Here is a 27,597-nt window from a genome sequence, read left to right on the forward strand (position 1 = left end):
ACCATTACTCATCTTTATGATAACTTTTGAAGACTAAATATCATTTCTAGGAAGTGGGACAAATGTATAAAAGTAGCCTAGAGGACTGCAGCAACTTCCATGCTATTTCTTGTGTGAGTTGCTGACTGATGGTTGATCCAAAGCCATTGCCCCATATTCATAATGCAGCCTGGCAACCTGGACAGTAGAGCCCTCTGTGAAATCATCCAGCTGGCCATAGACCAGAATTTGGGTTCCCAAATAAACCTCAGACTTGAGGGAGGTTGATGTCATCTGCTTTATCCTGTGCCCCCAACCTCATTGTTCAATATAACGTGTGGGAAATCAAGAGACTAGTTGTTAAGAAAGCACAAGGCTTTGTTTGTGCCTAAAAGGGTCATGCTGGAGGTTTTTACCGTAAATAACTTTGGAACAGTATGAAAAAAAATTTGATCTGGCTTCACCTCCGCAGTAGTATTGTTAGGGCAGCCCCTGGTCTTTCCTTCTCATTCTCTTCTTCCCCCTCTCCTCTTTCCTTCCCAGCTGTTCCTTCCCCCACCTGCCCCCCATACACACACTCCAGTCAAGCATGAAGTATTGCCTATGTTAAGTTAATGTAGCAAATGCTGATAGAAACAGGAAGAGAGCATCTATCCATTATCTTACCAGTGCCTGGAAATTTTCCATTTCTGGTTCTGTGTACTTCTACAAAAAGCCCCCCAGCCTCCTTGATCATAGGTTAGTCTATGATCTGTACTGTCATCACTGGATTGTGTTGGAAATTTGAAAGAATTTAGTGTTGTTTAATGCCGCTTGTGGCCTTTCTAAGTTTGGCTTTGCTCTGGGTGAAATCTAAAGGTGATCTTTTGATTTCAGGAATGTAGTTGATAAGTTTTGTACTTGCTTTATTTTTTTATTTTTAACATGATACTGGGGTTTGAACTCAGGCCTTGTGCTTCCTAGACAGGCATTCTACCCCCTGAGCTATACCCCAAGCCTTGTACTTAATCTTGGTTGAAAGATCAGGGTAAATTTTTTGCATATTAAATAAAACTGCTGAACCATTAGACTTGTACACAGTCTTCATTTTTTAGTTACAGTGGTGATTTGTAGCCGTTTTGTTTTTACTTATTTGTTTAATTTGTGATGCTGGAGATTAAACCCAGGACCACAAATAACCTGCAATTGCTATTTCACTGAACTATCCCCCTACCCCCAGCATGTGGTAGCTTTTGGAAATTGTTTCTGGTATTATTTTTTTCCTTAAATTTTTGCTTTAATTTTCTTTTCTCCTATAATCTGGTGTTATTTTCCTAGTCTACAATTTACAGCATCTTTAATGAGTTGCTATTCTTTGGTTTTTGTGAGATTTTTTTCTTTCTTTTTTTTAACCCCCTACTGGGATTTGAATTCAGGGCCCCCAGCTTGTTAGGCAAGTGCTCTGCACTTGAGCCACACCTGCAGCCCCTTCTGTCCTTTCATATCTTAGGATAATAGACCCATTGCATCAAGACTCAGTTAAAAGGTGGGCAGGCATACACCACCATGCCAATACTTGGGTGGCACAGGAAAGAGGTTCATGAGTTCAAAGCCAACTTGAGTTACATAGCAAGACCCTGCTCAATAAAGCAAAAACAAAAAGAGTCAATCATGAACTCAAACCCACAACCTCTAATTGTTGTATATGCATACACAGCCTCCCCTGCCCCCCCCCCATTCTCATGTCTTGTGTTGGGTCCTTCAGGTAGTTTATCCCTTATCAGATTAAAACCTGCAGGAAATGCAGTTATTTTGTATTCTTTACTGTCCTTTTGTCAATTAAAAGTATCCAATACTTGCTGTGTTAGGCATTTTGAATCCCTTCAGTTTCTAAATCTTGGCAGCCACTTCCTTGAGACTATACCTGCCTATTGGCTGTTTCATGCAATAACCTCTTGTGCTCTAATCATGGTGGGTTTAGTCAGCACGGCATCTTTACCTATTCTGCCATCTATTATACTGTTAGATTGGAAGTATGGGTAATAAATGTTTACAGAGTTCTGAGTTATCACTAACTAGCAGTTATAGTTACAATGCTGACAATCATTATAATAGTAATAACAGTTGCTGAGTGCTTGTTACATGAGACACTATTCCAGGTACTCTACCTGTATCTCATTTAATTCTTAAAATGACCTCATGAAGTATGGACAACTGTTGTGCTTATCTTGCAAATGAGGCACAGAGGGGTTAAGGACCATGTCCAAAGCTGGACAGCTAGTAAGTAGCACAGATGTGATTTGAGCACAGACCACAGACTCTAGAACCTATCATCTTAACTACTATGCCGTACTATCTCTCAAAGAGAAAAGGCTGGATGTTTCTATTCAGTTCATTTTTATTCTGTATGAGAGCTTTTAGTTAGCCAGGAACTATAAGATTGGTGGCTGTTCTTACCACAGACTAATCATAAGCCTGAAGAAGACAGAATGTAGGTATGAGCCATTTTAGAGGAAATTTCATCCTCACATTTACCAGGTACACCAAAGCAACTGGCTGATTGGACTTCTGCTTCCAGCAAAGATGTTTTTTGTTTGTTTTTCTTCTTTGTATGTCTGTGTCTCTGTCTGCCTGCCTCTCTCTCTCTCTCTCTGTCTCTCTCTCTCTCTCTCTCTGTCTTTCTCTTTCCTTCTTTCTTTCATGGGGGATTGAACCCAGGGCCTTGTGCATGCTAATGCTAGGCAAGCACTGTACCACTTAAGCCATGCCCCAGCCCTCTTTTTCTTTTTAAGTGAATCAAGGGAAAAATATCCTTAGACTGGTGGGGTGTGGAGCTGACTCAGCAAATGAAAGCTATGTGTTACCTGTGCCAGTAGGAAGACACAGAATTGCCACCTTCCCCGTGGTTCATGTCATTTTATATGAGTAGGTATAGACATGTCAATAAACTATTTTATACCTCATAAAACGTATTGAAAATACTTGTTTGCTTACTTGACTCTGAGTAGACTAAATTTGAGAATCTACAGTTGTGTGTATGTGTATATGTTTTTTATTTCATCTGTCTGGATAGTTTGGTTTTTGGTTTTTTGTTTTGTGTTTTTTTAGTAAAAATATCATTCTCATATACCGAATACCCAGTATCCCCTGTTGTTAACCTGAAGTCTGTCCTTTTTTGTTTGTTTGTTTGTTTTGAGAATGTGTCTTGTTTATGGCCATACTACCCTGAACGCGCCCGTTCTGATCGCATCTGGTCTCGGAAGCTAAGCAGGGTTGGCCTGGTTAGAACTTGGGTGGGAGAATGGGTCCACGTAGCATTGCCGACCTCCAGCTGTCCGTGTAGCCCTCATTGGCCTTCAACTTCAGGCTCTGCTGCCTCAGTCTCCCGAATAACTGGGGTTACATATGTGTACCACCACACTTGGCTAAACTCCATTCTTAATTCTGATTTCTGTAGCATTTTTTGGTTTGTTTGTTTTTGTTTTTGTTTTGTTTTTAACTGTCTGTTTTTCTATTCCAGGATCCCATCCTGGATATATTACATTTAGTCTTCTCTCCTTGGGCTTCTCTAGTTTGTGACAATTTCTCAGACTTTTCTTGTTTTGAATACCTTAAGGAATTTGAGGGGTACCAGTAGAGTATTTTGTAGGATGGCTGTAATGGGATTTGTCAGATATCTGTTTCTCTCTCTTTTTTTTTTTTTTCCGATGGTACTGGGGTTTGAACTCAGGGCTTTGTTCTTGCAAGGCAGGTTCTCTACCACTTTAGCCACTCTGCCAACCCCAGATATTTTTCTCTTGATAAGACAGGGTCTTTTGGTTTGGGGAAAGAAGACAAAAGAGGTTGAAAGTAATTTCATCACACCATATCAGTCATACCTTATCAACATGATTTATCACTGTTTGTGTTGAGCTGGCTCATTTGGCTGAGGTAGTGTTTGTCAGATTTCTCCACTGAAGATATTCTTTTTATCCTGTGTTCTTTAGAATGAAGTCACTTTGTGCAGTCCACATTTAAGAAGTGGAGTTAGGCTTTACCTCCCTGAGGGCAGAGTGTTTACATAGATTATTCCAGACTTTCAAGTGGGGGATTTGTCTCTTCTCTCCCATTTATTTATCCAGTCCTTCATTATCAGTACGGATTCTTGGATATTTATGTATACTTTGAGTTATAATCCATTTTTTATTTTGTTGCTCAATTTGTTTCCATTTAGGCTATTGGTAGCTGTTTCTGTTGGTTCCTATGCCCCCTTGACATACACCCATTGTTGCGGTTGTGTTTTTGAGGCCTTCCTTACTGTCTGGCACTCCATGTTCATCTTCTACATTTCTTGCCTCAGTCCTTGAATCTGCCATTTCTCTAAGGAGCCCTGGTTCCTTGTATTGGAGAATAGTATTAGAAGCCAAGATTTAAGTGGATTGGTGTTCTTAAGTCTTTTCCTGGTACTGCCTCCACATCTCTACCCCACACGATTGTAGCTACAAGTAGTTCCATCCTTCTTGCAACTTTAGAATAAATCTGGAATTCTGTGAGCTGCAGAAGTGGGCAAGGCTGGAATTCTGTGACTCTCAGGAGTGGGCTTGGGAGAGAACTAAGGGCACCAGTCGGGGGGGGGGTGTGGGTGTGTGTGTGTGTGTGTGTGTGTGTGTGTGTGCGCGCGCGCGCGCACGCGCGTGCAGCTACCACTTGGGCCACTCCACCAGCCTGCCGGCACATTTTTTCAGATCCCAGCTCTGCAGTAGGTCACCCTTTCGTCCTCGAGAGAGTTGCCGAAAGCACCCATTTGGACTGTATTTGTGTCTTTAACAAGACTGTGGTTGAAAGTGACAAGGACTTTGCTGATAAATTGTTGTTCATGTTCAGTTCCAGGAAAGTTGTCCCTGAGATAAATTTGTGAGCTTTTATCAGAAAACAAATGATGTGTAATCCAGTTTGCTTCTCTTTTATAGTCTTTTAATCTTGCTTTACAGAAAACCTAAGCCAAATTGTGCAAGTATCATTTGTTCATTTCAGGCCCTTGAAATACCTATTTGTTTCTTACTCCAGGTGAACTCTGTTTTATTCCTAAGTACATTATTGACTTAAAGTATTGTGAATGTTTGGTAAAGAAATCAGGCAGACTTCATTCAGGAGCAGGACCTGATCAAGAACCTTTTTCCAGTCACTGCTTAGAATGGCCTATGAAAATCTAATTCTAAATGAGTTTATTTTCTCAGTGATCTCTCTTTTCACACACTTGACAGTTTCAGTGTGAGTATTCACATATTTTTTACATCAGCTAGTCTGCATATACAATTAACACTTTTCCCTTTTTTAAGTGAACTTTGGTTTGTTTTTCTTTAGAAGGTGTTACCTAGAAACAACTTTTTCCTTAATGTCATATATCTGCAAGTTTTATAGCTTGATATTACCTTTGTTTAATTAAAGAACTCTGATAAATATTACAAGTCTTTTATTATTAAAAAATTATTTAGCTGGCACCAGTGGTGGCTAATGCCTGTAATCCTAGCTACTCAGGAGGCAGAGATCAGGAAGATCTCAGAACCAGCCTGGGGAAATAGTTTTCAAGATCCTATCTTGAAAATACCCAACACAAAACAGGCCTGGTGGAGTGGCTCAAGTGATAGAGTGCCTGCATAGTAAGCCTAGCAAGCATGGGGCCCTGAGTTCAAGCCCCAGTACAGCAAAAAAAACCCTTTAAGGGCATGTTACTATGGTACATTGAAAGCAATAATAATTTACATGTTGCCAGGGTAGTTTTCTAGCAGGTGGTTTTTTTTGTTTATTTGTTTTGTTTTGTTTTTGAACTCAGAGCTTTGTGCATAAAGCTGGAGCTCTGCCTCTTGAGTCATACTCCAGTCCATTTTGTTCTGGTTATTTTGGAGATGGAATCTCTTGAACTCTTTGCCCAGACTGGCCTTGAAACTCTATCCTCCTGATCTCAGCCTCCCAAGTAGCTAGGATTACAGGTGTGAGCCACTGGCATCCAGCTTCTCGTAGATTTTTAATTTTTTGTGGTGCTGGGGATTGAACCCAGGGTCTTGCATGCGTTTCATAAGCACTCTACTGAGCTACATTCCCTGCCCTTGAGTAGAATTTACGAAGAAAAAAATAAAACCTCTTAATTCTGGGGAATCCAGGTGACCTTTCAAGGTGTGATCTGTAATCAGAACATTTTAATTAATTAAAGGAAATTAAAAGCCATCGTTTCACCCAACTTGACTTTATCAACTCTGATTAGTCTGTTCGTTTCCTATTTCCTAAATTTTAGCTACGCGCTTATTTATGTAATGATGTTGGGATTATTTGCTACCAAATAATTGTGAAGTTATGGAAACTAGATAGAAAGCGTACTAGTTTTTGGAAAAATCTTAGGCTTTGTTAAAATGCCCAGTAGTTCATATGAGTTAGTCCAACCTGAAAGTTCAGTTGTCAAGTTACCTGCCTGGATTTCCAAATATCCAGATAAATACCCTTCCGTAGTTGTGTTGGCCGAAAGTTATGGGGGGTATAGAACTGTAAAGGCCCTAAGGGAAGGTGAGTGTTATCATACATTATTCCTGGGAAGTAAGTTTCATGCTAATAAAATGCTGCACTGGTGGGTCCTTTGTGTCCTTTAGCAATACTGTTAAGTCTTTTCCCTATTGTGAATCTCTGATTTTTCGAATCTCATAGAACAAAGTAATTGATTCTTCCATGATTAAACTGCAATCATGAAAGAGATCAATTTTACTCATTTATTTATTGTTTTAGCAGTACTGGGGTTTGAACTTGACCTCATGCTTGCTAGGCAGGCTTTTTTTTTTTTTTTATCACTTGAGCTACTCCACCAGTCCGTTTTGTGATTTTTTTTTTTTTTCTTTCAACATAGGTTCTCATAAACAATTTGCCTGGGCTGGCCTCTTGAGATCCTGATTTCTGCCTCTCGAGTAGGTAGGATTACAGGTGTGAGCCACAGGCACCTGGCTGAGAACCATTTAAACAATGTTTACTTCTTCTAAGTACCAGTTGGAGGTGTGGATTTTTTCTGGAGTTCTTCAGAAAAATGTGGCAAACTTCTTATTTTTGCAAAGAACTCCATGAAGCATTTTTGTGAATGCCCTAATGTTTTGGGAATCTCAAGCTGAGTGAGATACGGGACACTGAGGCAGTTTAGCAGGAAGCAGCATTGGGTTTTTTTGCTGGCACAGACTGGTGTCCAAAGGCTGAGCCCTGAGGACATAGAGGTCTCACCTTTTACAGAAGCAAAAATCAAAGCTCAACCCACATATGGCTGCATGTGATTTCATTGGCTATTCTATTGCCCCAGTGCTGTGTGACCTTCTTCATGTTTTAATTCTTTACGTTTTATCTCTCTGCTTTGCCATTCCTTCTCCCTCCCTCATTATCAGAACACAGCCTGTTTCCCTTTTGGTCCTCCTCCCTGGTACACTAATGGTTTTATGACCTACATTTAAGCATCATTATGACTAGAGACTCCTTTCCTTAAATTAAAAAAAAAAATTATGAAGGACACTTAGCATCTTAGCAGAAAATAAAGAGATAATAGTTTGTTCTTCCTGGAAAGATGGTACTTGGGCAAATGTGTGCCAAATTTTGTAAACCCTGTTAAATTGAGTTGTTTGTCCTAGGTTGGTGACCTGGTCTCTTTCCTTGCATGAAAGTGGTGTAATTCTTACCTTCTCCTTTAAGAATTAAACTAGTGAAATGAGCAATTTTAGAAACTTATTTTTACATAAATTCCCTGGAGAAGTTCTATGTTGTCTGCAACTTCATTCATAGGAACCAAGTCCAAATGAAGGTTTTCATATCAGCATGTGAAAATCTATCATTTCTACAGTATACTTTTTGGAACTTCCTTCTTGCTCTTAAGGTTGGCATTATGCTTCTGGGGGCTAGGAGTACAGAAGTAAGTGCTGGCATGGGTGAAATGATTCTGAAGAAAGGAAGAGTGGTACAGTATAGTTGTTAATTCATTACTTTGGGATTTGATTAGTTCTCAGATCTCTTTGTCTAGTAATATATCATAGCCAGTGTTCCCAAGTAGTCCTTTTTCATGCTTTTTCTCTTAGTCAATTATTCAGAAAAAGTATCCCACAAACAAGAGGCTTTTATGAACCCTCCCTTGCAGATTGTGTAGCTGTTGCTGACTTCAAGATCTCTCTTTCTTTTCTTTTTTCTCCCCTTTGGTGGGACTGTGGTTTGAACTCAGGGCTTCGTGCTTGCAAAGCAGGTGCTCTACTTCTTGAGCCATATCTCCAGTTAATTTTGCTATAGTTACTTTGGAGATAGGGTCTGGTGAACTATTTGCCTTTGCTGGTCTTGAACTGTGATCTTCAGCCTCCCAAGTAGCTAGGATTACAGATATGAGCACCCCACACACAAACACACTACCACCACTAGGCAACTTCAGGGTCTTTACCTGATGGCTCCTTGCTATCTCTCTTAGGTGAGAATGCAGACTGAACACTGCTGTATTCCACTTAAGAGGACTCTGAGCTCTCTGATTTATACTGCTGCAAAGAATCTGAAAAGCGTATTAGTCTTTTGGCTTCTGTGCATTTCACCTGCAGTCTTCATTATTTGCCATCTCTATCCTGAATATCTTTAACCCTATTTTTCCTCTATTGAGATTCACCTTAGGACTCCTTCCAAAATACCTTGTGGTCCTTCGAAATGCCACACACCTGTGTGTATCTCTAGCAGTGCACTCTACCTTGCAGTGAAGCCATCTTGTTTTCCTTTTTTTCAAGCTTTATTTTGGTATATTTGCCAAATAAAAATTATATATATTCAAGGTATATAACATGATGCTTTGATAGGCATTATGAAATGATTATCATAATCAAGTTAACTAACATAATCCATCACCTCATACAAATAACCAGCACAAAAAACTGCATCAGTAATTATCAGGGAAGCGCAAAACAAAACCAAAATGAAGTGGTCTTATTTCTTATCCCTCTTCTCCTATCAACTTTTAAGCCCTTTGAAGACAGGAACTGTCTTAACTCCTCCTGTACCCAGTAACCAGCACAGATCTAGGTATCTTAAATACTTGACAAATTAATGAAGGATGTTGGGTGATAGAAAACACTAGACTAATATTAACTGCTATTATTAGAAAATGTGTCATAAAACCTTTTTTATTAACACATCCTTTCAAATTTATCTAGTGATAATTTTCTTTAGTTATTATGGATTTTTCTGAAATGAAATAGCTTTATTATTTTTGACCATAAATTATATGTCTTTATAGAAAATTAAAAAACCACTCAAATAATTGCTACTAAAAAGTAACTTTGAATATATATGCTTAAATACTCAATTTTCCTATTAAAATTTCACCTATAAAAGAATTGTGGCTAGGCTCCTGTGGCTCATGCCTGTAATCCTAGCTACTCAGGAGGCAGAATGCAGGACAATCATGTTTTGAAGCGAGCCTGGGCAAATAATTAGACCCTATCTTGAAAATACCCAACACAAAAAAGAGCCTTGCAAGCATGAGACCCCCTAGTTCAAACCTTAGGACGGCAAAAAAAAAAAAAAAAGTTCAGTAGCATTAGAACATCTAATCTAGTTTACTATGAGGAAACCACTACTTTTGTTTTTTACATTTCCATGTAGCTTCCTGTCTTGGGTGATAAAATACACCTTTTGCTCAGATAGGCTGGTACTTTTTAGCCTGAACCCAATCTCTTAAAGTACTATGTCCTACCCTTGTTTATATGTGACCATTCACTTACCTACATATGTCCCTTCATATGTGCTTATGACCATTCGTTAGTAGTAGAGCAGTTTAAGTTTGGAGAACTAAAGCTAAGAAAAATTTATAAGAAAGGAATCATTTTTGAAAGCCAAAGATGTCTTTTTTTAGGACAAACTTTGTTTATTCCCCATGTCTTGCTCCCACCCTATGTGGCCATTGACAAAGTTTACAGGAATAGAACTCCCAGATGTTCTTCTCTGTGAATGCCTTTCCCCCCTTCTGTCCTTATAACCAGGTGTCCTAAATCCATTCTATACCCCTCCCCTTGCACATCAAGATTTTATCTTATAGAAGAAATGTTTTTATATTTCTTTTTCCCTGTTGTGTATTCTTTTGGTAATTGTCCACTTCCATTTTTGTGGCACATAGGGAATAATGCAAATCTATATTCTATAAAGTGAATTTTTCCAGTAAACTGAAGTTATGTAATTTGGACCATTGGCTGGATCAATTTTTGGTTTGGTAAGACATCCTGTAGCAGCAACAGATTTTAGTCTGCAGTGTGGTTAGGCTGTTTAAATGAATGAAATTTACTGTATGTGGGCTTTTCTCTTCTAATCCAGATCCTGTCTTTGGAGATGGTTGGACCATAGTCATCATACTGAGAACTATGGGCTATCTTTTAGAGATAAGTCTTTCTCTCCCAGTTTCTATAAGTACCCTTCCTGAGTGTTAATTTGCTCATTGTTCTTACTTAATTTTTAATTTTAGATCACAGATTCTGCTGGCCATATTCTGTACTCCAAGGAAGATGCAACCAAGGGGAAATTTGCCTTTACCACTGAAGATTATGATATGTTTGAAGTATGTTTTGAGAGCAAGGGTACGTAATAAGAGTATTTTCCCTGGATTAAGCATCTTCCCTAACTCCAGTGCCCCCTGCTATAGTTAGGCATTTGATTTCTGGTTTCAATCTGTTTTTTTTTTTTTTTTTTTTAATTCTGACAGGGAGACTTGATCTTTGGAGCATCTTCTAAAAGATTGTCTAGGTGGAGTAAAAGATTGACAAAGTAGAACACAGATATTTAGGGCAATGAAAATATATCATGTGATACTATAATGATAGATAATTTATCCCAATATCACATTTGGAATGTATCCCAAGAGGGAACGTAATATAAACTATGGAATTTGGATGGTAATGATATGTTGTATATTTTCATTATTTGTAACAGACATACAACTCTGGTAGCAGATGTCCACAATGGGAGACGTTATACATGAGTGGGGTAAGGGAGATATGGGAAATGTCTGTCCCGTCTCAATTTTGCTATGAACCTAAAACTGCTGTAATAGTCTTTAAAGACAAAAGATTATCTATTTGCCAGGAAAATGCAGAGAGAGATTACTGGAAGGGTTTTTTGTTTATTTGTTTTATAACAAAGGAAACCCTTTAAGGCCAAGATATCAGCTAAAGGTATAGGCTAACTGTTCTCTGCAAATGACTATGTAGTTTGGATTCAGACCAGCCAGAGGTCTGTGGTTTGGTGGTTTCACTTGGGCTTGGAAAATGCCAATACTGGGCTGTAATGTTTGTTGCAGGGAGGTAGTCTGAAGACTCCCTTATGAAGAGAATATCTGATCACTTGGACGAGATAGGGCTGGGAGCTACTTGGATTTTACTTTTATTTAATTAATAAATTTATTTTTTGTGGTGCTGGAGATTGAACGGGGACCTTGTGCTTATCTAGGCAAGCGCTCTACCACTGAGCTACTCCCCCCACCCTTACATCTTTTTGAATGAGGAAGGAGAGCAAATTTTGCGTTATATCTCCTATGGTAATGTCATCATCAGGATTACCCTTCAGATTTGGGAGAAAAGACTGCTCTGGGTTTTGGGGTTTTTTTGAAGACTTTTGGGGGACTGAGGGCATAGGCCAAGGGGTTGAGTGCTTGTCTAATATGCATGAGGCTCTGGGTTCAATCTCTAGTACTACACGAAAACAAAAACAAAAAGAGAAAGAAGCATTTGTTGGTTTCATGCTCAGAAGTCATCTGTGGTTTCTTAGTCTGTTCTTAATCTTACCTAAATAGTCTTATTTCTTTTGCTTCCAAGTTGATCTTCCTAGTCTATCCAAAAGGAGTTCTTTATTGTCTTTTAAACATCCCATGCTCATTTCCATATCTGGACCTCTGTCCATGTTTGCCTGCTGTCTAGAATGTTTTGCTCTAGATCTGCTTTCAGATGCTCCCATCTTAATAAAGTCAGTCCACAGCTCATCTCTTCCCTCCTCTAACATTTGCTCCACAGCTAGGATTAGCTGAGGCAGTGGTTTGGGCTTAAAATTCTATAAAGCTTCCCATTTTCACCATAGCTATTATGTGTGTGTATGTCTTAGATTCTTATCAAGTTACTTGAAGGTAGAGACTGTACCTTTGAACAGTAGTCTTTGGTATGAGTTCTTAACTAGTAGTGTTTGAATTGACTTTTTAGTCCATTTCAGAAAACCTCAAGTGTCTCTGTCAGCAGAAGATACAGTAACCATCTCTATGGCTTATGGTCTCAAGAAACTCCAGCACTTAAAGTGGCACTATATTTCCTAAAACTTCTGATTTCATGCATGCAAGGTTTTGTTTTGTTTTGCTTTGTTTTTGCGGTACTAGGGCTTGAATTTAGGGCCTTCACCTTGAGGCACTCCACCAGCCCTATTTTTGTGAAGGATTTTTTTGAGGTAGGGTCTCTAGAACTATTTGCCCAGGTTGGCTTCAAACCGAGATCCTCCTGATCTCTGCCTCCTGAGTAGCTAGGATTGTAGGCATGAGCCACTGGTGCCTGGCAGCAGGCAGTTTTTTATTTTATAAATAGGTGAAATCCAGGGTATTGGAGCTGAATGGTTTTCTGAGTCTCTCCCTTTCTTCTGCTTGATGATTTAAGATTAGAATCCCTTTTGACTAAGCTGAATCAGATTAATGTTTCCAATATGAATGTTGCATTGTTGGCCTTGTTGTCACAAGTGGACGTTTTCTTTCTAAGAAACAACCCTTGGGCAGTTTGTTTTCTTTCCTTGAAGCTTTCCTACCCTTTTAAGGGCTTAGTGGGAATAGCCCTGCAACATTTTATTGGTTGTTTTTTTTTTTGGACCTAGAGTCTTACTATGTAGCCCCAGGCTGGCCTGGAATTCAGTATATAGCACAGGCTGGCCTCAAACTGGCAATCCTCCTACCTCAGCCTCCTAAGTGCTAGAATTACAGAAAACCTATGTTTTCAATACTGAGGTTTATGTTAAAACAAGTCCAAACTTTGCATATGCCCAGTAATCCTATTTAAGCATAGTGTTCTCTCAGTCTCTGACAGCATTCTTCTCAGGTGTGGAAATGTGTATTTTCAGCCTCAGTTGCTGCCCACTCCCTATTGATCTGTATGTCACTCAGTTTTATACTTAGGTGTTTTGTCTCCCAATCCAGTAAGCCTGTGCTTTCTCTTCTGTCCGATTCCTCTGTAGTACCCGCTGCAGTATCTTGTGTCCTGTCTGCTTGGAGATGTTTGCCAGCAGCATGTTCTTGCTTTCCAGCACCCCACACAGATAGAGGCTTTGTCTGGAATGTTTGTGATTTTAGCCTGAGCCAGGAATTTTCTGCAGCTGAGCAGGGGGAGGAGTTGAGGCTGTTTCCCTCTATTGAGAGGATAGGGTGTAGGGAGAGGGAGGGAGGGTAGGTGGGTGATTTCCCGGAATTTTAAGTATTCTGCACAATGAATCTTTTGATTTCTTTCTCAGGAACAGGGCGGATACCTGACCAGCTCGTCATCCTAGATATGAAGCATGGTGTGGAGGCGAAAAATTATGAAGAGGTACGAGCTGCTCTAACAGCCAGCGGAGGCAGTAGTGTGCTGGGCTGTGAGGTTTATGTGACTCTAGTCAGCCCAACAAACTATGCTTTGCTCAGAAAGGATGTGGTTTTCTCAGCAGTCATGTGACAACTAGCTATGCTCTAGTGATACAAAAAAGTTGTATTAACAGACTTGAACAGTAATTCTGGCTATGCTCTTTGTCAGTGGACTGAATTAACTGGCCTGTTGGTGTAATAAGCACTCAAGCACAAGCTATTAGCTCTTGGGACGGAAGCCAGCTATATACATAGTTATAGGTTTTGAAAGCCAAAACTCAGTTATCTGTTAATATCCAAGGTTAAGAAAAGTGATTAATTCCTAAGACTTTTTCCCCAGAACCAATAGCTAGGAATATATCTTAAGGCATGGGTTCCATGCTATTTATTTATTTATTTATTTATTTTTATTTATTTATTTTGGTGACACTTGGGTTTGAACTCTGTGCTTGCCAAGCAGATGCTCTACCAGTTGAGCCACACATCCAGCAAGTGCTGCTTAGTCTTGAACATCTGTGTTGCCTTTAAGACACAGCAAAAATCAAAAATGGCTTTTAGCTAAAATAATTCCAGACTTAAGGAAGAGGGTAAAATGGAAGAAAAAGCTGTGAGAGACTGAATAGAGAAATTTGTTGCTCACAGAAAAGATTATAAAATAATAAAAACTGAAATTTATTTGAATGACTGAAGTAGAGGACAAGGAGAAGGGTGACATTTTTCATCTCTATTTGAGAGATTTGAAGGCAGCACAAAATGGTTCATTAAATGAAGAACACCTTTGAAAAACCACAGGCACTATTTAAGAGTAAAGAATTGATTTTTACAGAAAGATAGTAGATTTTTGGTTTGTTTGTTTATTTTAACCTAGCCAAACAGTACCTGAGAATATAAAGAAGAGGTGGAGGAAATATAAATGGCTTTTGTAGAATATAAGCTAAATAAATGAAGGAAAGTTGTTTTAAGCAATTTAGGAGAATTTTCTAGGAGGTAGGAAGAGTGACTTAAGTGGTAGAGCCTCTGCCTAGCAGGTAAAGGGCCCTGAGTTCAAATCCCAGTAAAACACCCCTATCCCCCCCAAAGACCCCCCCCAAAAGAAAAAGAGAATTTTCTAGGAATAGTGCAACAGGAAAAATTGCTCTGTCTTTGGTCAGGATTTTGGAAGGGAAATATCCTAAAATGGAAGAAGATTGGAAGTAACTGGTTATTTGTGCAACAGGAGGTAGTATAACAATTGTAACTCTTCATTTGGATCTTTCCTCTTTTTCCTTGTTCAAGTGTTCAGTTGAATGAAACCAAATAGAGTTATTTGGAATCAAGAAGCAGGAGCAAGCAATACAGTAATGAATGGAAGACAATTCTCACTAGAGACTTTGAATTGCTTGTTTCTCCAGGCTAGTTTAATTAAAAGACACAGAACAAGGGAGCTTCTTTATTTGATGAATTTAAGAGTAAATTGAAAAGTCTTTTTAAACCTTGATGACTCTGAAGAATCCTGACTACATTTAATAAGGTAAAAATATGTTAAAGTGTGGTTGTGAGATATAGAACAGTAGGAAAAGTTATAGTTACTTTGAGTTGCAAGAATGGTAAAATGATCATCAGTGTGTAGTTACTGCTGCCATTCCCAACCAAAGGCCATTCCCTAAATAGGCATTCATTGCGTTCCTGCTACACGATTTTGCCTGTTGCAACCATTCTGCAGCATTGTGGCTATCATTAAGGTGTGTGTATTAAATAACAGAGCATCTGATTCCCTATTAGACTTGAGACCTAGCTGGTTCTCTTCCAAAACAGTTGATGTTGTGGCTTTACAAAGAGATTGACGGGGTGGAGGTGTGGCTCAAGTGATAGAGCACCTGCTTTGTAAGCATAAAGGTTTGAGTTCAAACCCCAGTACCACAAAAAAAAAAAAAGAAAGAAATTATAAAGAATAATGCGGACACCACTACTTCATCGTATTTTAGGCAAACAGTCTATCACTGAGGTACATCCCCAGCCTCGTGTAACACATTTTAGAATCCTCTGCCTCCTGGAATTTCTGTTGTTCTTTGGCATTATTAACACTGGAAGAGGGACTTTAAAAAAAAAAAAACAAACAAAACTTCTGCTTAACCCAAGAACGGAATCCCTAGCAGAAAGGAAACTATTGCTTCCTTTGCCTGCCTCTTTCTCTGGATGTCTGGCACATCCTAAACTTTCCTTTACAACATATGGTTACAACACAGCCACAGCTCAGGTTCTGCTTCCTAACCAAGAAGTAGAGCCACTACTTTCTTTAATGACCTCTCCTTCCAGCCCCCAACAGCACATCATATTGAGGCAGAATACCTGAGTGGATATGAGATAGGCCAAATACCAGTCCTTTCCTCAGTCTATGACTAGGCTCCCTTACACCTTGCTTAGAGTAGCTGTTGTCCCTGAGCTAATAATGCCTGTGACGAGAACATGGATAATAGAAGCACTTTGTTCCCTGGTTAATTACCAGCAAACACTGACACTGAGCATATGTAGAGTTTTTAAAACACTTAATTTTTGGTCCTTGAGGTAATGGAGAGCCTTTATCCCCTAAGGGTTGGGCCCTTTAGCATCAGTATTAACATGCAGGAAAGAAGCATGTTTCTAGCCAGGTGTTGGTGGCTCAGGCCTGTAATCCTAGCTACTCAGGAGGCAGACATCAGGAGGATCATGGTTTGAAGCCAGCCCCAGCAAATTGTTCTGTAAGACCCTATCTCAAAAAAAAAAAAAAAATCACAAAAAAGGGCTGCTAAAGGTGTAGGCCTTGAGTTCAAACCCCAGTACCAGAAAAAAAAAAAATTATAGTAATCAACATATTGTTGTGTAACCTAGGCTGGCCTTGAACTTTTGGTCCTCCCCTTAGCCTCTCATGTGCTGAGATTATAGGCATGCAACACCATGTTGGGCTTAATTAGTGTCTTAATAGCTGGATGGAGTACCACGTTACCTATCTAAAATGTTATAGGGGTTTAACTAGTTAACATAGGTGAAATTCTATAATAAGCACAATATGAACAACATGAGATGGTATTATTTGGAAGACAGAATGCTTGCTATATTACAAAGAAGTAAAATCTTGTAGCTTGATTTTTTTTTTTTTTTCAGGGCTTCATTCTTGCAAAACAGGCATTCTGCCACTTAAGCCACACCTCCAGTCCATTTTACTGGTTATTTTGGAGATGAGGTCTTGCAGACTATTTGCCCAGGCTGTCCTCAAACCTTGATCCTCCCAATCTCAGCCTCCCAAAAGCTAGGATTACAGGCATGAGCCACTGTGCCCAGTGTAGCTTGAATTTTTAAAAGAGAAGGAATACTTATGTCTTCAGAAATACTGTTGAGTCACAATACTGTGTTTTAAGGACTTTTGATCATGGCCTTGCTTTTGCCCTTGGTGGGGGAGGAGGCATCTTTTAGATTTAATGTATGAATGGCCATTTCTTTTTAGTTGATGCTCTGTGAATCAGAGTAGCTGTTTGCAGGGACTTAGTGTCCCATCTTATAGTTGGAAAAATTCAGGTAGTTCCGGTTCCACAAAGAAGGAGCTGTCCAATATATCCTCTAACTCCTGAGCTAGAGGAGGTCCTGAGCTGTGGAGGTCAGCATTTTCAACAAAACAGCAAAGTCCTATCTTGCCTATGGGTTCTGTTAGTCTATCATTTGCTATTAATACACAAAGCAGTCTCCCTTGGAGGCAAAGCTGAAGACTTCCTAAAAGTTCAATTTGTCTGCGTGCCCTCAGGAACTCCTTCCTTATACTAGATCCAGAACCCCTTTTCTCTACTTTCATTAAATAAAAGGATATGAGTAAGGCACCTGACACAGAACTGATCAGCTCAGCAGATTTTAGCTTCTTTCTCCTACCTACTCTGGAAACTACCAAATGGCCATGACGGGGAGCTTTCTAAATTCCATGTAGCCTTAAGGTTGACAGTATTATCTGGACTTATTTTGGCACCCTCTTGGCCTTTTGAACTCTTGTAAGTAGGCAAATATATTTGCCTCCACACTTCCCCCCCCCCACACCAAGTAGATTTATTCTTGAACACTGCTCTGTCATCTTTACCTTGATGTATTAGACTAAATGTTCTTTGCATTTATTGCTGTGCCTTTGGAGTTGGGGGTATATCCATGGGGGACATGGAGGAAGCAAACTCATTTGACTGAATTTGGCCTGCAGCAAGAAGCTTCTCTCATGGGTCTTGATGCTCCAGCAAGGGAAAAATTTAGACATCTCTAGACACTGGATTCACACCTGTTTTAGGAAGGGTTGTTGTTGTTGTTTGGGTTTTTTTGAGAGTTAACACCTTTTCCGGGTACAGTTACATATAACTCTGAACTGTTTAGGTTCGCATCATCATTAGAGTGGCAAGTCTGAATATTTGGAAGAGCTTAATTTACTAATGTTTTGGAGGCATTATAGGTATACAGAGAAAGGCTTTACAACTTTGAGCTTGTCCAAGCAATACCAACTGCTACCAGTGAGAGTGGTAGAGAAGGCTTTCTTTAGGCAGTGGGCCTCATGAAAATTAATGCTGAGTAAAAATAGGAACAGAGTGCTTTTAGCCTACAGGAAGCCCTTGCTTTAGGGGACCACCACCATTTGCCTACCGTGAGAAAGCTCCTTCGAAGATGATGTTGACAGGGCAATTATAAGTGTTTACTATGGACTGGGTATTTAGGGAGACTACAAAAACTAGATCATTCTAATTTCCTTGTTCAGAGGCTAAACTGTAAGAAAGATTGTTAAAAGTCAATTTGTGAATATGACAATGCATGATTATTAATTGTGTGGCACAATCTAAGGAAGAGGGAGTCAGTGTGGATGAGAGTGGTGGAAGCAGTTTTCATGGTTAAAGACTGAAAGATAGGTTTGGGGTAAAATGAGGGTGTATACTTCTGGGAGTCAAGGATTCTTCTAGCCTTGCATTTTACAGTAGAGCCTTGCAGTTTTGATGCTACATAAATGCTTGCTGACCCTAGGTAGAGAGTGAAGAGACTGTGGTGCTACTACTCTTGGTCTGCCATCTAAAGAGCCAGTACCTTTATGGAAATGAGGACCTTGTAGGCCTAACTTCATTTGATCCCTTAGGACTACACACAACATAACAGGGGGGTAGCACCCCCTAGTGGAGAACCCGTGGTACACACACATTGATGTGGCCTGCCTTTATCAAACTGTTGGCATAACACACATGCTTCCAGCCATGGAAGAGAGAAGTAGGCTAGAGGAGTACTTGTCTGTCTTCAGGAAACATGTATAATTTGGTGTTCTTACACGTATTTTGAGCATTAAGTCAAATGTTTAGAAGAGCAGAACAACAGCCTGTGGATTTTGATATTAAGGTTTTCTTTTAACTTTTTGTACAGACTGTAATATAAAGTCTTGATGATATTCATTGAATGCTTAGTCCTGGAAAAAAGAAGAGGATTTTTTTTTTTTCGTGGCACTAGGGCTTGAACTCAGGGCCTTCATCTTGAGCCATTCCACCAGCCCTTTTTTTTTTTTTTTTTTTTTGTGATGGGTGTTTTCAAGGTAGCATCTCACGAACTATTTGCCTGGGCTGGCTTTGAACTGCAATCCTCATGATCTCTGCCTTATAGGCATGAGCCACAAGCACCTGGCAGAAGAAGATCTTTTTGAGAATACTTACTAGAATTTCTTTTAAATTTTTTCTCATTGCCTAAAACAATGAGAACAATAGCAGTGGGAAAGCTAGAAAGTTTATTAATTAAAGTTTACTGGTTAAACTAAAACCTAGATCCGTGTAGCCAAGTAGATAGCTTGTTCCCTTTCACTTCTTGGATTTCTTTTTTTGTGGGGTGGTACTGGGATTTGATCACAGGACCTCATGCTTGCTAGGCACGTGCTCAATGATTTGAGCTACTCTGCTAGCCCTCACTTTTTGGATTGTTGAGAAAGGGTCTCACTATATTGCCCAGGCTGACCTGGAACTTGTGGTCTTCGTACCTCAGGTTTCTGAGGGCTGGGACTACAGATGTTTACCAACACACCTGATTTACTTCACTTTTGTCATCTGATTTTCTTCATCAAATTTCTAGTACCTACAAGTCGGCACTGGTGGCTCATGCCTGTAATCCTAGCTACTCAGGAGGCAGAGATCAGGAGGATCATGGTTTGAAGCCAGCCCCGGACAAATAGTTCACGAGACGATTTCAAAAAAACCCATCACGTAAAGGGCTGGTTGTATGACTCAAGGTGAAGGCCCTGAGTTCAAACCCTGGTACTACAAAATAAAAAAAAGAAAGAAATTTCTAGTACTTACAGAATGAAATATATACTTAGACTTGGATTTCAATCTCAGCTCTACCAAGCTGAGTCCTTGGGAAGTTATTTATTATCTCTTTGCTTTAGTTTCCTTGTCTGAAAACTTAAAGATTATACTTTCTAGGGGAACTGGATGAGATTATGAGACATAAGATACACACTATATTCTCAGCACATGCTAATAGGTCTAATTCATTACACTGCTTTTTTCATCTTACTTGTTATCATCTACCTACCTGCCCCCAAGCATGAGAGTGTGCTGATGTATATGTGTACATTCATACCCTGTATCCTAGCTTCTGGTGTATCATACTACTTATGTCTCGACTATTTTCCTCGCATCCCAAACATGAATTGCACTTTCCCCTTCCACATTTTGGTTTATAGGGTCCCCTCAGCCTTGAATGTCCTCTCATCTGTTCAAAACCCTGCCCAATTTCTGAGCCCAACTCTCAAGCACTTCTTGTTAAACTTTTGTTCTCCCAACTCAATCTCTCACTACTTTCTTTCCATTTGGCTTTGAATATGTATTTTTGTTATAGTAGTTAATATATAATGTCTTATAATAGGTTACTGCTTTATATGTGACCCTTTCCAGCAGACACTGAACTTAACATGGTAGTTTAGCTTGGTGTCTTACAAATAGTAAGCACTGAAAAAAAGTCGTTAGTCTTAAAATGTTTGTTTTTAAACAAAACAAAAAAGAGGTGGGGATGTAGCTTGGTAATTAGAGTGCTTGCCTAGCATGCATGAGGCCCTGGGTTTGATTCCCCAGCACTACAAAAAACAAAACAAAAACAAAACTCCCCCCAGACTTTAAACTGACTGATCATTAAAGTCTGCTGCTAATTCTATATTTTGCTTGCAATGAGAAGGTTTTTTACCACTCATTTCTTGATTTGTGCTTCTTTCCCCATTTGCCTCATGAATCAACTGGTGTACTTTTAAGTCTTCTTGACTTACCAATTTTCTTTCTTTTTTTTTAATTAGTAAGTAGTATTTTTCCTTTTTTTTTTTTTAGTACTTGGATTTGAACCCAGGGCCTTACTCTTGCTAAGTAGCTGTTCAGCTACTTGAGCCACACCCCTAGCCCTTGTCACTTTTAATTAATTATAACTTTTTTTAAGCAAATTATTTTTAGAATTATGAATTCCCTCCTTTTTTTCTGAGCAGAAGTACTTTTAACATTTTCTTTTTAAAAAATAACAAATTTATTTGTCATAATTTTAGAGGTTAGGAACTCCGAGAACAGAGTGCTAGCATGTAAGTTCTAGTGAGGGCCCTGTTAAGGATTCGAAGACTGCTGTCTTCTCACTATGTTCTCACGTGGCGGAAGGCAGGATTCTTTCCTTTCTACCAGTTAATTGCCAGATCTCTCAGAGTCTAGTTGTTTGAACAGTTTTTTGTTCCTTGATTCCTTCCAAATAACTATTTTGATTTCTAGGCTCAAATTAAATATAGAAAGATATCTTGTGATTATTGACCATTGAGTATCCATGGTGTGTTAGATGGTTGCAATGGCAAGTTAATTTTCAATACTGTTTTAATTTCTAGTGTTTTCTTGATTTCTAAATTAACATCAAGAGCACAGTAGTTACTAGGCAAAATGTTTTCAGGAAATGAGACCTTCATCCCACTACCTGTAGTCTCATAATTTCCTGAAGGAAGGATGAGATTTAGTATAGATTTCACTGAGAACATAAAATTGACTTAGAAAATGGAATTGAACTGTTTGGTTATTAATAGAGGTGTAAAGTTCAGAGAAACACTTATGCTAGAAAAAATGGGAGTTTGAATGACTGCATAAACAATGTGGAATACTAGCAGTATAGAATATACAGCAGCTAAGAAGAATATGGTGAATCTACAAATGTGATGCTTTGAGAAAGATTTTTATTTTTTTTGACGGTACTGGGGTTTGAACTCAGGTCCTCAAGCTTGTTAGGCAGGTGCTCTACTGTTTGAGCCACTCTGCCAGCCCTTTTTTGTGTTGGATATTGTCGAGATAGTGTCTCGTGAACTATTTACCTGGAGCTGGCTTCAAATCACAATTCTCCTGATCTCTGCCTTCTGAGTAGCTAGGATTATGGGCGTGAGCCACTGGCACCTGAAAGATCTTAACAAATTATATTTTTGTGTAAACTTAGCATATACACAAAAGCATAAATAGTATGTATCTTTTAACAAGGTCTGGAAAAATACATGCCAAATTCATAACTGTAGTTACCTCTTAAAAGGAATGGGGGTTTAGGAACTGAAGAACTATGATAACAGTAGGTCTTGGGTTTTTATTGTCTTTGCCTTTGAATAGTTAAAGTTTTTAGCAGGAGAACATATTTATGTGTAGCTTATACAACTAAAAAATACTGGAAAGATAGAAACAAGTTTTTTGGGCTGTAATCCACAAAGTCTGTTCTCAGCATCCAGTTTAATTCCGTCATGCTTTTTTGGGTTTTAGGCTTTTAGCTGTTGTTGTGTAGCAAAAAAATATATGTATCTATATATATTATTTTCATCTGGCAGAAGCACAGCCATGGTTTCACTTCCAGTTCCCTTTTCAAGTTTCTATTTAGGTAGCCTGAAATAATTGATGTCTAAGAAGTTTCATGTCATTGCCTTTATACTGTTTCATTCAGGAAGCTCTGGAGGGTGAAGTACAGTGCAGGAGGGAAGATATTAAGACTGAGGGTTAGCTTATTATATATCTCTTATATTAATGTCCTTTCCCTGGGGATTTTTTCCCCTTTACATCTCTATATGAAATCAAACAACAGATACATACTCTAGGTTGGGGGCAAACCTGATGTTTGAGCATTCAACTAGTAAGGTTTGCGAATTGCTTTAACCACTGGTTAAATCTTATGCCCACATAAACTGCTCAGCAACTGCAAGTAACATTATTAACTCTAACCAACATTTTACAAATGTAAGAAAATGTATATTCAGTGAAAGAAAATTTAGGTGTCTGTCATTGCAAATCCATCACCACATTTTTATGTATTTTAAAACTCAGCTTTTCTTTCCCTGTTTTTTTTTTTTTTTTTTTTTTTTGAGACAAGGTCTTGGCTGTATAGCCCACACTGACCTCAAACTCATGATCTTTCTGTCTTCCCCCCTCCCCAAGTGCTGCAGTTAACAGGCATGTACCATCAGCGAGCTGGGCTTTTGCATTTTTTATTTTATTTTTGTGGTGTGGGGGATCAAACCCAGGAATTTGCACATGCTAGGCAAGTACTTTGTCCCCGAGCTACATTCTTAGCCCTGTATTCCTATCTTAACAGCTGTTACTAGTTTTATTTTAAATATTTGTCATCATCTTCACACATTCAATGAAGAATATAGACAAGCAAACTGTGTGGTGATACATGCCTGTAATCCTAGCACAGGAGGCTGATGCAGTAGGATCTCAAGAGTTTGAGGTCAGCCTGGGCTCCATAGCCAAACCCTGTTTTTAAACACATACATACACACATGCAAAGTCACTCATTTGTCCTGTGTTAACTTACTGTGAACATTTAATAAAGAGAACAAAAAAAATGAATTGGCCATAAAAGAAGAAAGTGGGGAGTTCTATAGAGAATATATAGTGAATATGGAATGAACAAATTTCAGCATATGTAGAAAAAGAAGTATCTAATTTCCTTTGTGGAAAAACTTAAGAACAACTGGTATGTAAGCGTTTTAAGATCTAAAAGGTCTGATGGTTTATTCCTGTTTATATTTGAGGTAAGGTCTTACTTTGTAGCCCAGGCAGCCCTTAAACTCACAGTCGTCCTGCCTCAGCCTCCTGAGTGCTGGGTCTACAGGTGTGTGCCACCATGCCCCACAGTTTATTCTGTTTTAATGTAAATCATGAGCCAGGTGCTCTATGGGTCCATAGTCCCAGCTACTTGAAAGGCCAAGGCAGGAGGATCACTTGTGCCCTAGAGTTCAAGGCCAGCCTAGGCAACAAAGCAACCCTGTCTCTTTTTTAAAAAATAAATACCTGAGCACGGTGGTACATGCCTAAAATCCCAGCTAATGGGGAGGCAGAGATCAGGATAATCACTGTTCAAGGGCAGCCTGGGGGGAAAAAAAATTATCAAGACCCCCATCTCAACAAAAAAGCTGGGTGTGAAGGTACACATCTGTCATCCCAGTTAGTGGGAAGCATGAATAGGAGGGTCTCGGTCCAAACTGGCCAGGGTGTAAACTCTAGCCCTATCTCAAAAGTAAGAAAAGCAAAAATAGCTGGGGGAATGACTCAAGTAAGAGTGCCCGCTTACCAAGTGCGAGACCTTAAGTCCAAACCCCAGTAGTGCCCACCCCCAAAAAAACAAAGTTTAGTGGTATTTATATGAATAAAACAGAGTTCTCTAATTTTGTATTTGGAATTAGTACCTTAATCCCATAGCAATACATACTTTCCCATTCCTGTGTATTATTGGGAATTCCCTGGATTTCTTCTAAAACCAGATTTGACCTAGTATGACTCACACTTCTTATACTAAAAATATTTCTATTCCCTAGACATGAGTGGAAGGGCAAAGCAAAGTGTATTCTTAAAGCCAGAAATCTAGGGAAAATAGTTGTTCTTGCTTTGCAGGCTACCATAGTACTTCTAAAGGGTTTGGGAGTTTGGGGTGTTTTTATTAGTTAGTTGGTTTGGTTTTGGGTTTTTTTTTTCCCCTCTCCTCATAAAAGCCAATGTTATATTGTTTTTGAGATAGGGTCTTGCTTCATAGCCCAGGCTGACCTCATATTCTTGATCCTTCTGCCTCTCCAGTATTGGGATTACAGCCATGTACAACCATACTGGGCTTTAAGTTTTAGCCAAAATTAAAGTATTATTTAAAAGTTCTGGGATGGAAAGATAGAAATAGTTTGTAGGGAGAAGGCAGAAAGCCAAGTTTTAAAATATGTTAGGATGATAGAGAATTTAAATCTAGTACCCTTGTAAAAAGATTCGTCTGTTGCAGTGTCTTTGACTAGAGCAGTTTTTTGTTCTGTTTTGTTTTGTTTTTTTTCAGGGAGTGAGTTCCTAATTCCTTTCTTTTCCAGATTGCAAAAGTGGAGAAACTCAAACCATTAGAGGTAGAGCTTCGTCGCCTGGAAGACCTGTCGGAATCTATCGTTAATGATTTTGCCTACATGAAGAAGCGGGAGGAGGAAATGCGAGACACCAATGGTGAGAGGAAGACAGCTTTTATTTCTCAATAAGTAAACCATGAAGGAGATCCCCAAACATGAAATTCTGGTGTACCCATTTCTCAGTTTTGCAAAACTGGGGTATGGTGAATGGAAAGAAAATTGTTTGCTTCCATGCTGTTCCTGTGGAAAGGTAAATCAGCCTTGTTAGATTTTCAGGAGAATGGAATTTTCTCCTGTGATATGTAATTGACTGTATTCTCAGTTGGCCTATAAAGTAGCAAATTGAGAGCACTAATCTTGGTAGTTTTTAACATTTTAAGTTGGGTAATGCTTTTTGTTTTCAATGCTAGCCATCAAACCCTGGCACTGCATGTGTTAGGCAAGTACTGGGTCACTGACCTACATCCCAGGTATTGAGACAGGGTCTCTATATAGCCCAGGCTGGCCTTAAACTTGAAATTCTCCTGCCTTAGCCTTGCAAGTGCTGAACAGGCCTGCTACCACCACACTTACCATTTTTCCACCCCCAGAAAGTTTCTACTGGAAAAAAAATTTTTTTTTGTCTGAAATCCTACTTTTAGACCTAAGAACAGAATGAAGTTAGTTGCCTTTTCCCCTTAGTTATTGTTTAGCCAGTCAGCCAATAAGGCTTACTTCATTACATTTACAACTTTTTTGTTTTTTAGAGTCAACAAACACTCGGGTCCTGTACTTCAGCATCTTTTCAATGTTCTGCCTCATCGGACTAGCCACCTGGCAGGTCTTCTACCTCCGTCGCTTCTTCAAGGCCAAGAAGTTGATCGAGTAATGAGACTCAGTCTCCTCCCACTTATATCTCAGTCAGCAGAACATCACTGGAACGTGCCTGGCCTAACCCAAGGCCGTCCTACCAATAGCACCATCAGGGCACGGTGGAGCTTTCTTGTCAGAACTGATCTCTTCTGGTGTGGGAGGACATGGGGTACCACCTACACCCAACAAGTCAATGAGGGATTTCTTTTTAACTTGGTAGGGTTTGGACTGGTTTTGCAAAAATAAGACTATTATTAGAGTCACTTATGACAAAAAAAGAAGAAAACAGGGGTTACCTAGATAATGCCAAAGCCAGCATTTGTCCTGGGTTTCCCCATGTGATCTGTGGGAACCATGTTTGCTTTTCTTCCCCACTTGCTCACCAGCTTAGGCTTTCATTCTAGTTCTTTTACCAAGATTTTTATGACCATGTTGAACTTGTTTCATGCCATTTGTCCTCTTTGGGTTTCCTTGTGAAAACTCCCTGAAATTCTGCTTGGTTCTTAGCTGAAATGTTTACATAGTTTCTGGTGATACCCTTTCATAAATTTATGTATCTAAAATGGTCATGGATGTGACACCTCATAAAAGTGAGCTTTGAACTGTAGATAAAGTGGTAAAGAAAATCTCACTTTACACAATTAAAATATTTGTGCTCAACTGCTTGAACTTCGTTCTTTTCGCGTATGTGTATTTGGTTCTGTGCAGTTTTAGCGTGTGTAGATTCACGTGACCATCGCAGAATAGAGTATGGTGCTATTGCATGGATTCTTCATGCTGCCTTTTGTAGCCACAGCCACTCCTTTGCTTATCCTGTTACCTCAACCTCTGGCTATCAGTAATCTGTTCACCATTTCTACAATTTTTGTCATTTCAATAATGTTATACAGGGCTGGCGGAGTGGCTCAAGTGGTACAGCACTGCCTAGCAAACCCCAGAACCACCAAAAAAAAAGTTATATAAATGGAATCATACAGATTATAACCTTTTGAGATTGACTTTTTCACTAAGTATAATTCTCCTAAAATCCACCCAAATTCTAAATATATCAATAGTTTGTTCCTTTTTGTTTCTGAGTAATAAATACTCTGTGGTTATGGAGCACTGCATTTTATTCAACCATTCACCCCAATGGAGAACATTTGGTTATTTTCAGTTTTTAGGTCCTTGCTAATGAAACTTCTATGAACATTTGTATATAGGTTTTTATATGAACATAAATTTTGTTTCTCTGGAATAAATGCCCAGAAGGGCAATTATTGTGTGGTAAACACATTTAAGTTCTGTGAGAACCTTCCCTACTCATCCAGTTCTTCTGCATCCTCACTAGCATTTGTTGCTATTACTATTTTATTTTAGCCATTTGAATAGGTGAGTGTAAGATCTCATTATGATTTTAATTTGCATTTTCCTATTGGCTAATGATGTTGAATGTCTTTTCATGTGCTTGTTTGCTATCTGTATGTCCACTTCAGTGAAAGGTCTCTGTCCTTTGCCCATTTTCTAATTGGATCATTTGTTCTCTTCATTTCTGAGTTTTGAGTTTTATATATATTCTAGATACAAGTTCTCTATCAGATATATGATTGCTTAAATTTTTAACGTAACTGCTACCCAAAAAAAGTAAATAAAATTTACTAACTCTTCTTGCATCACTGACTTAATTCCTGTCCTAGTGCATTCTAGAGAATTAAGTCATAGGAGGTATAAAATAGGTATCTAGGAAGGTTACAGAAAGTAAATACTCGAAAATAAATACATACTGTAAAAGCAAAGCAAAGACTCACTTGTGGGAGTCTGAGGTGCTTAAAGGCCTAATGCA

The 27,597-nt window shown here is 39.0% G+C and overlaps 1 protein-coding gene across 1 annotated transcript in view; it reads left to right on the forward strand.

Moving 5' to 3' along the window:
- Nucleotides 1-26,435, forward strand: part of Tmed10 (transmembrane p24 trafficking protein 10) — a 41,325-nt gene extending 14,890 nt beyond the window's left edge. The window contains exons 2-5 of the mRNA XM_020175618.2: nt 10,439-10,550; nt 13,444-13,517; nt 24,894-25,020; nt 25,670-26,435. Of these exons, the coding sequence (XP_020031207.1) occupies nt 10,439-10,550; nt 13,444-13,517; nt 24,894-25,020; nt 25,670-25,791 (435 nt within the window). The 3' untranslated portion in view covers nt 25,792-26,435. The remainder of the gene's footprint in view (nt 1-10,438; nt 10,551-13,443; nt 13,518-24,893; nt 25,021-25,669) is intronic.
- Nucleotides 26,436-27,597: the final 1,162 nt, after the last annotated feature.

This window comes from Castor canadensis, chromosome 3 (assembly GCF_047511655.1).
Source record: "Castor canadensis chromosome 3, mCasCan1.hap1v2, whole genome shotgun sequence".
Classification (NCBI taxonomy): domain Eukaryota; kingdom Metazoa; phylum Chordata; class Mammalia; order Rodentia; family Castoridae; genus Castor; species Castor canadensis.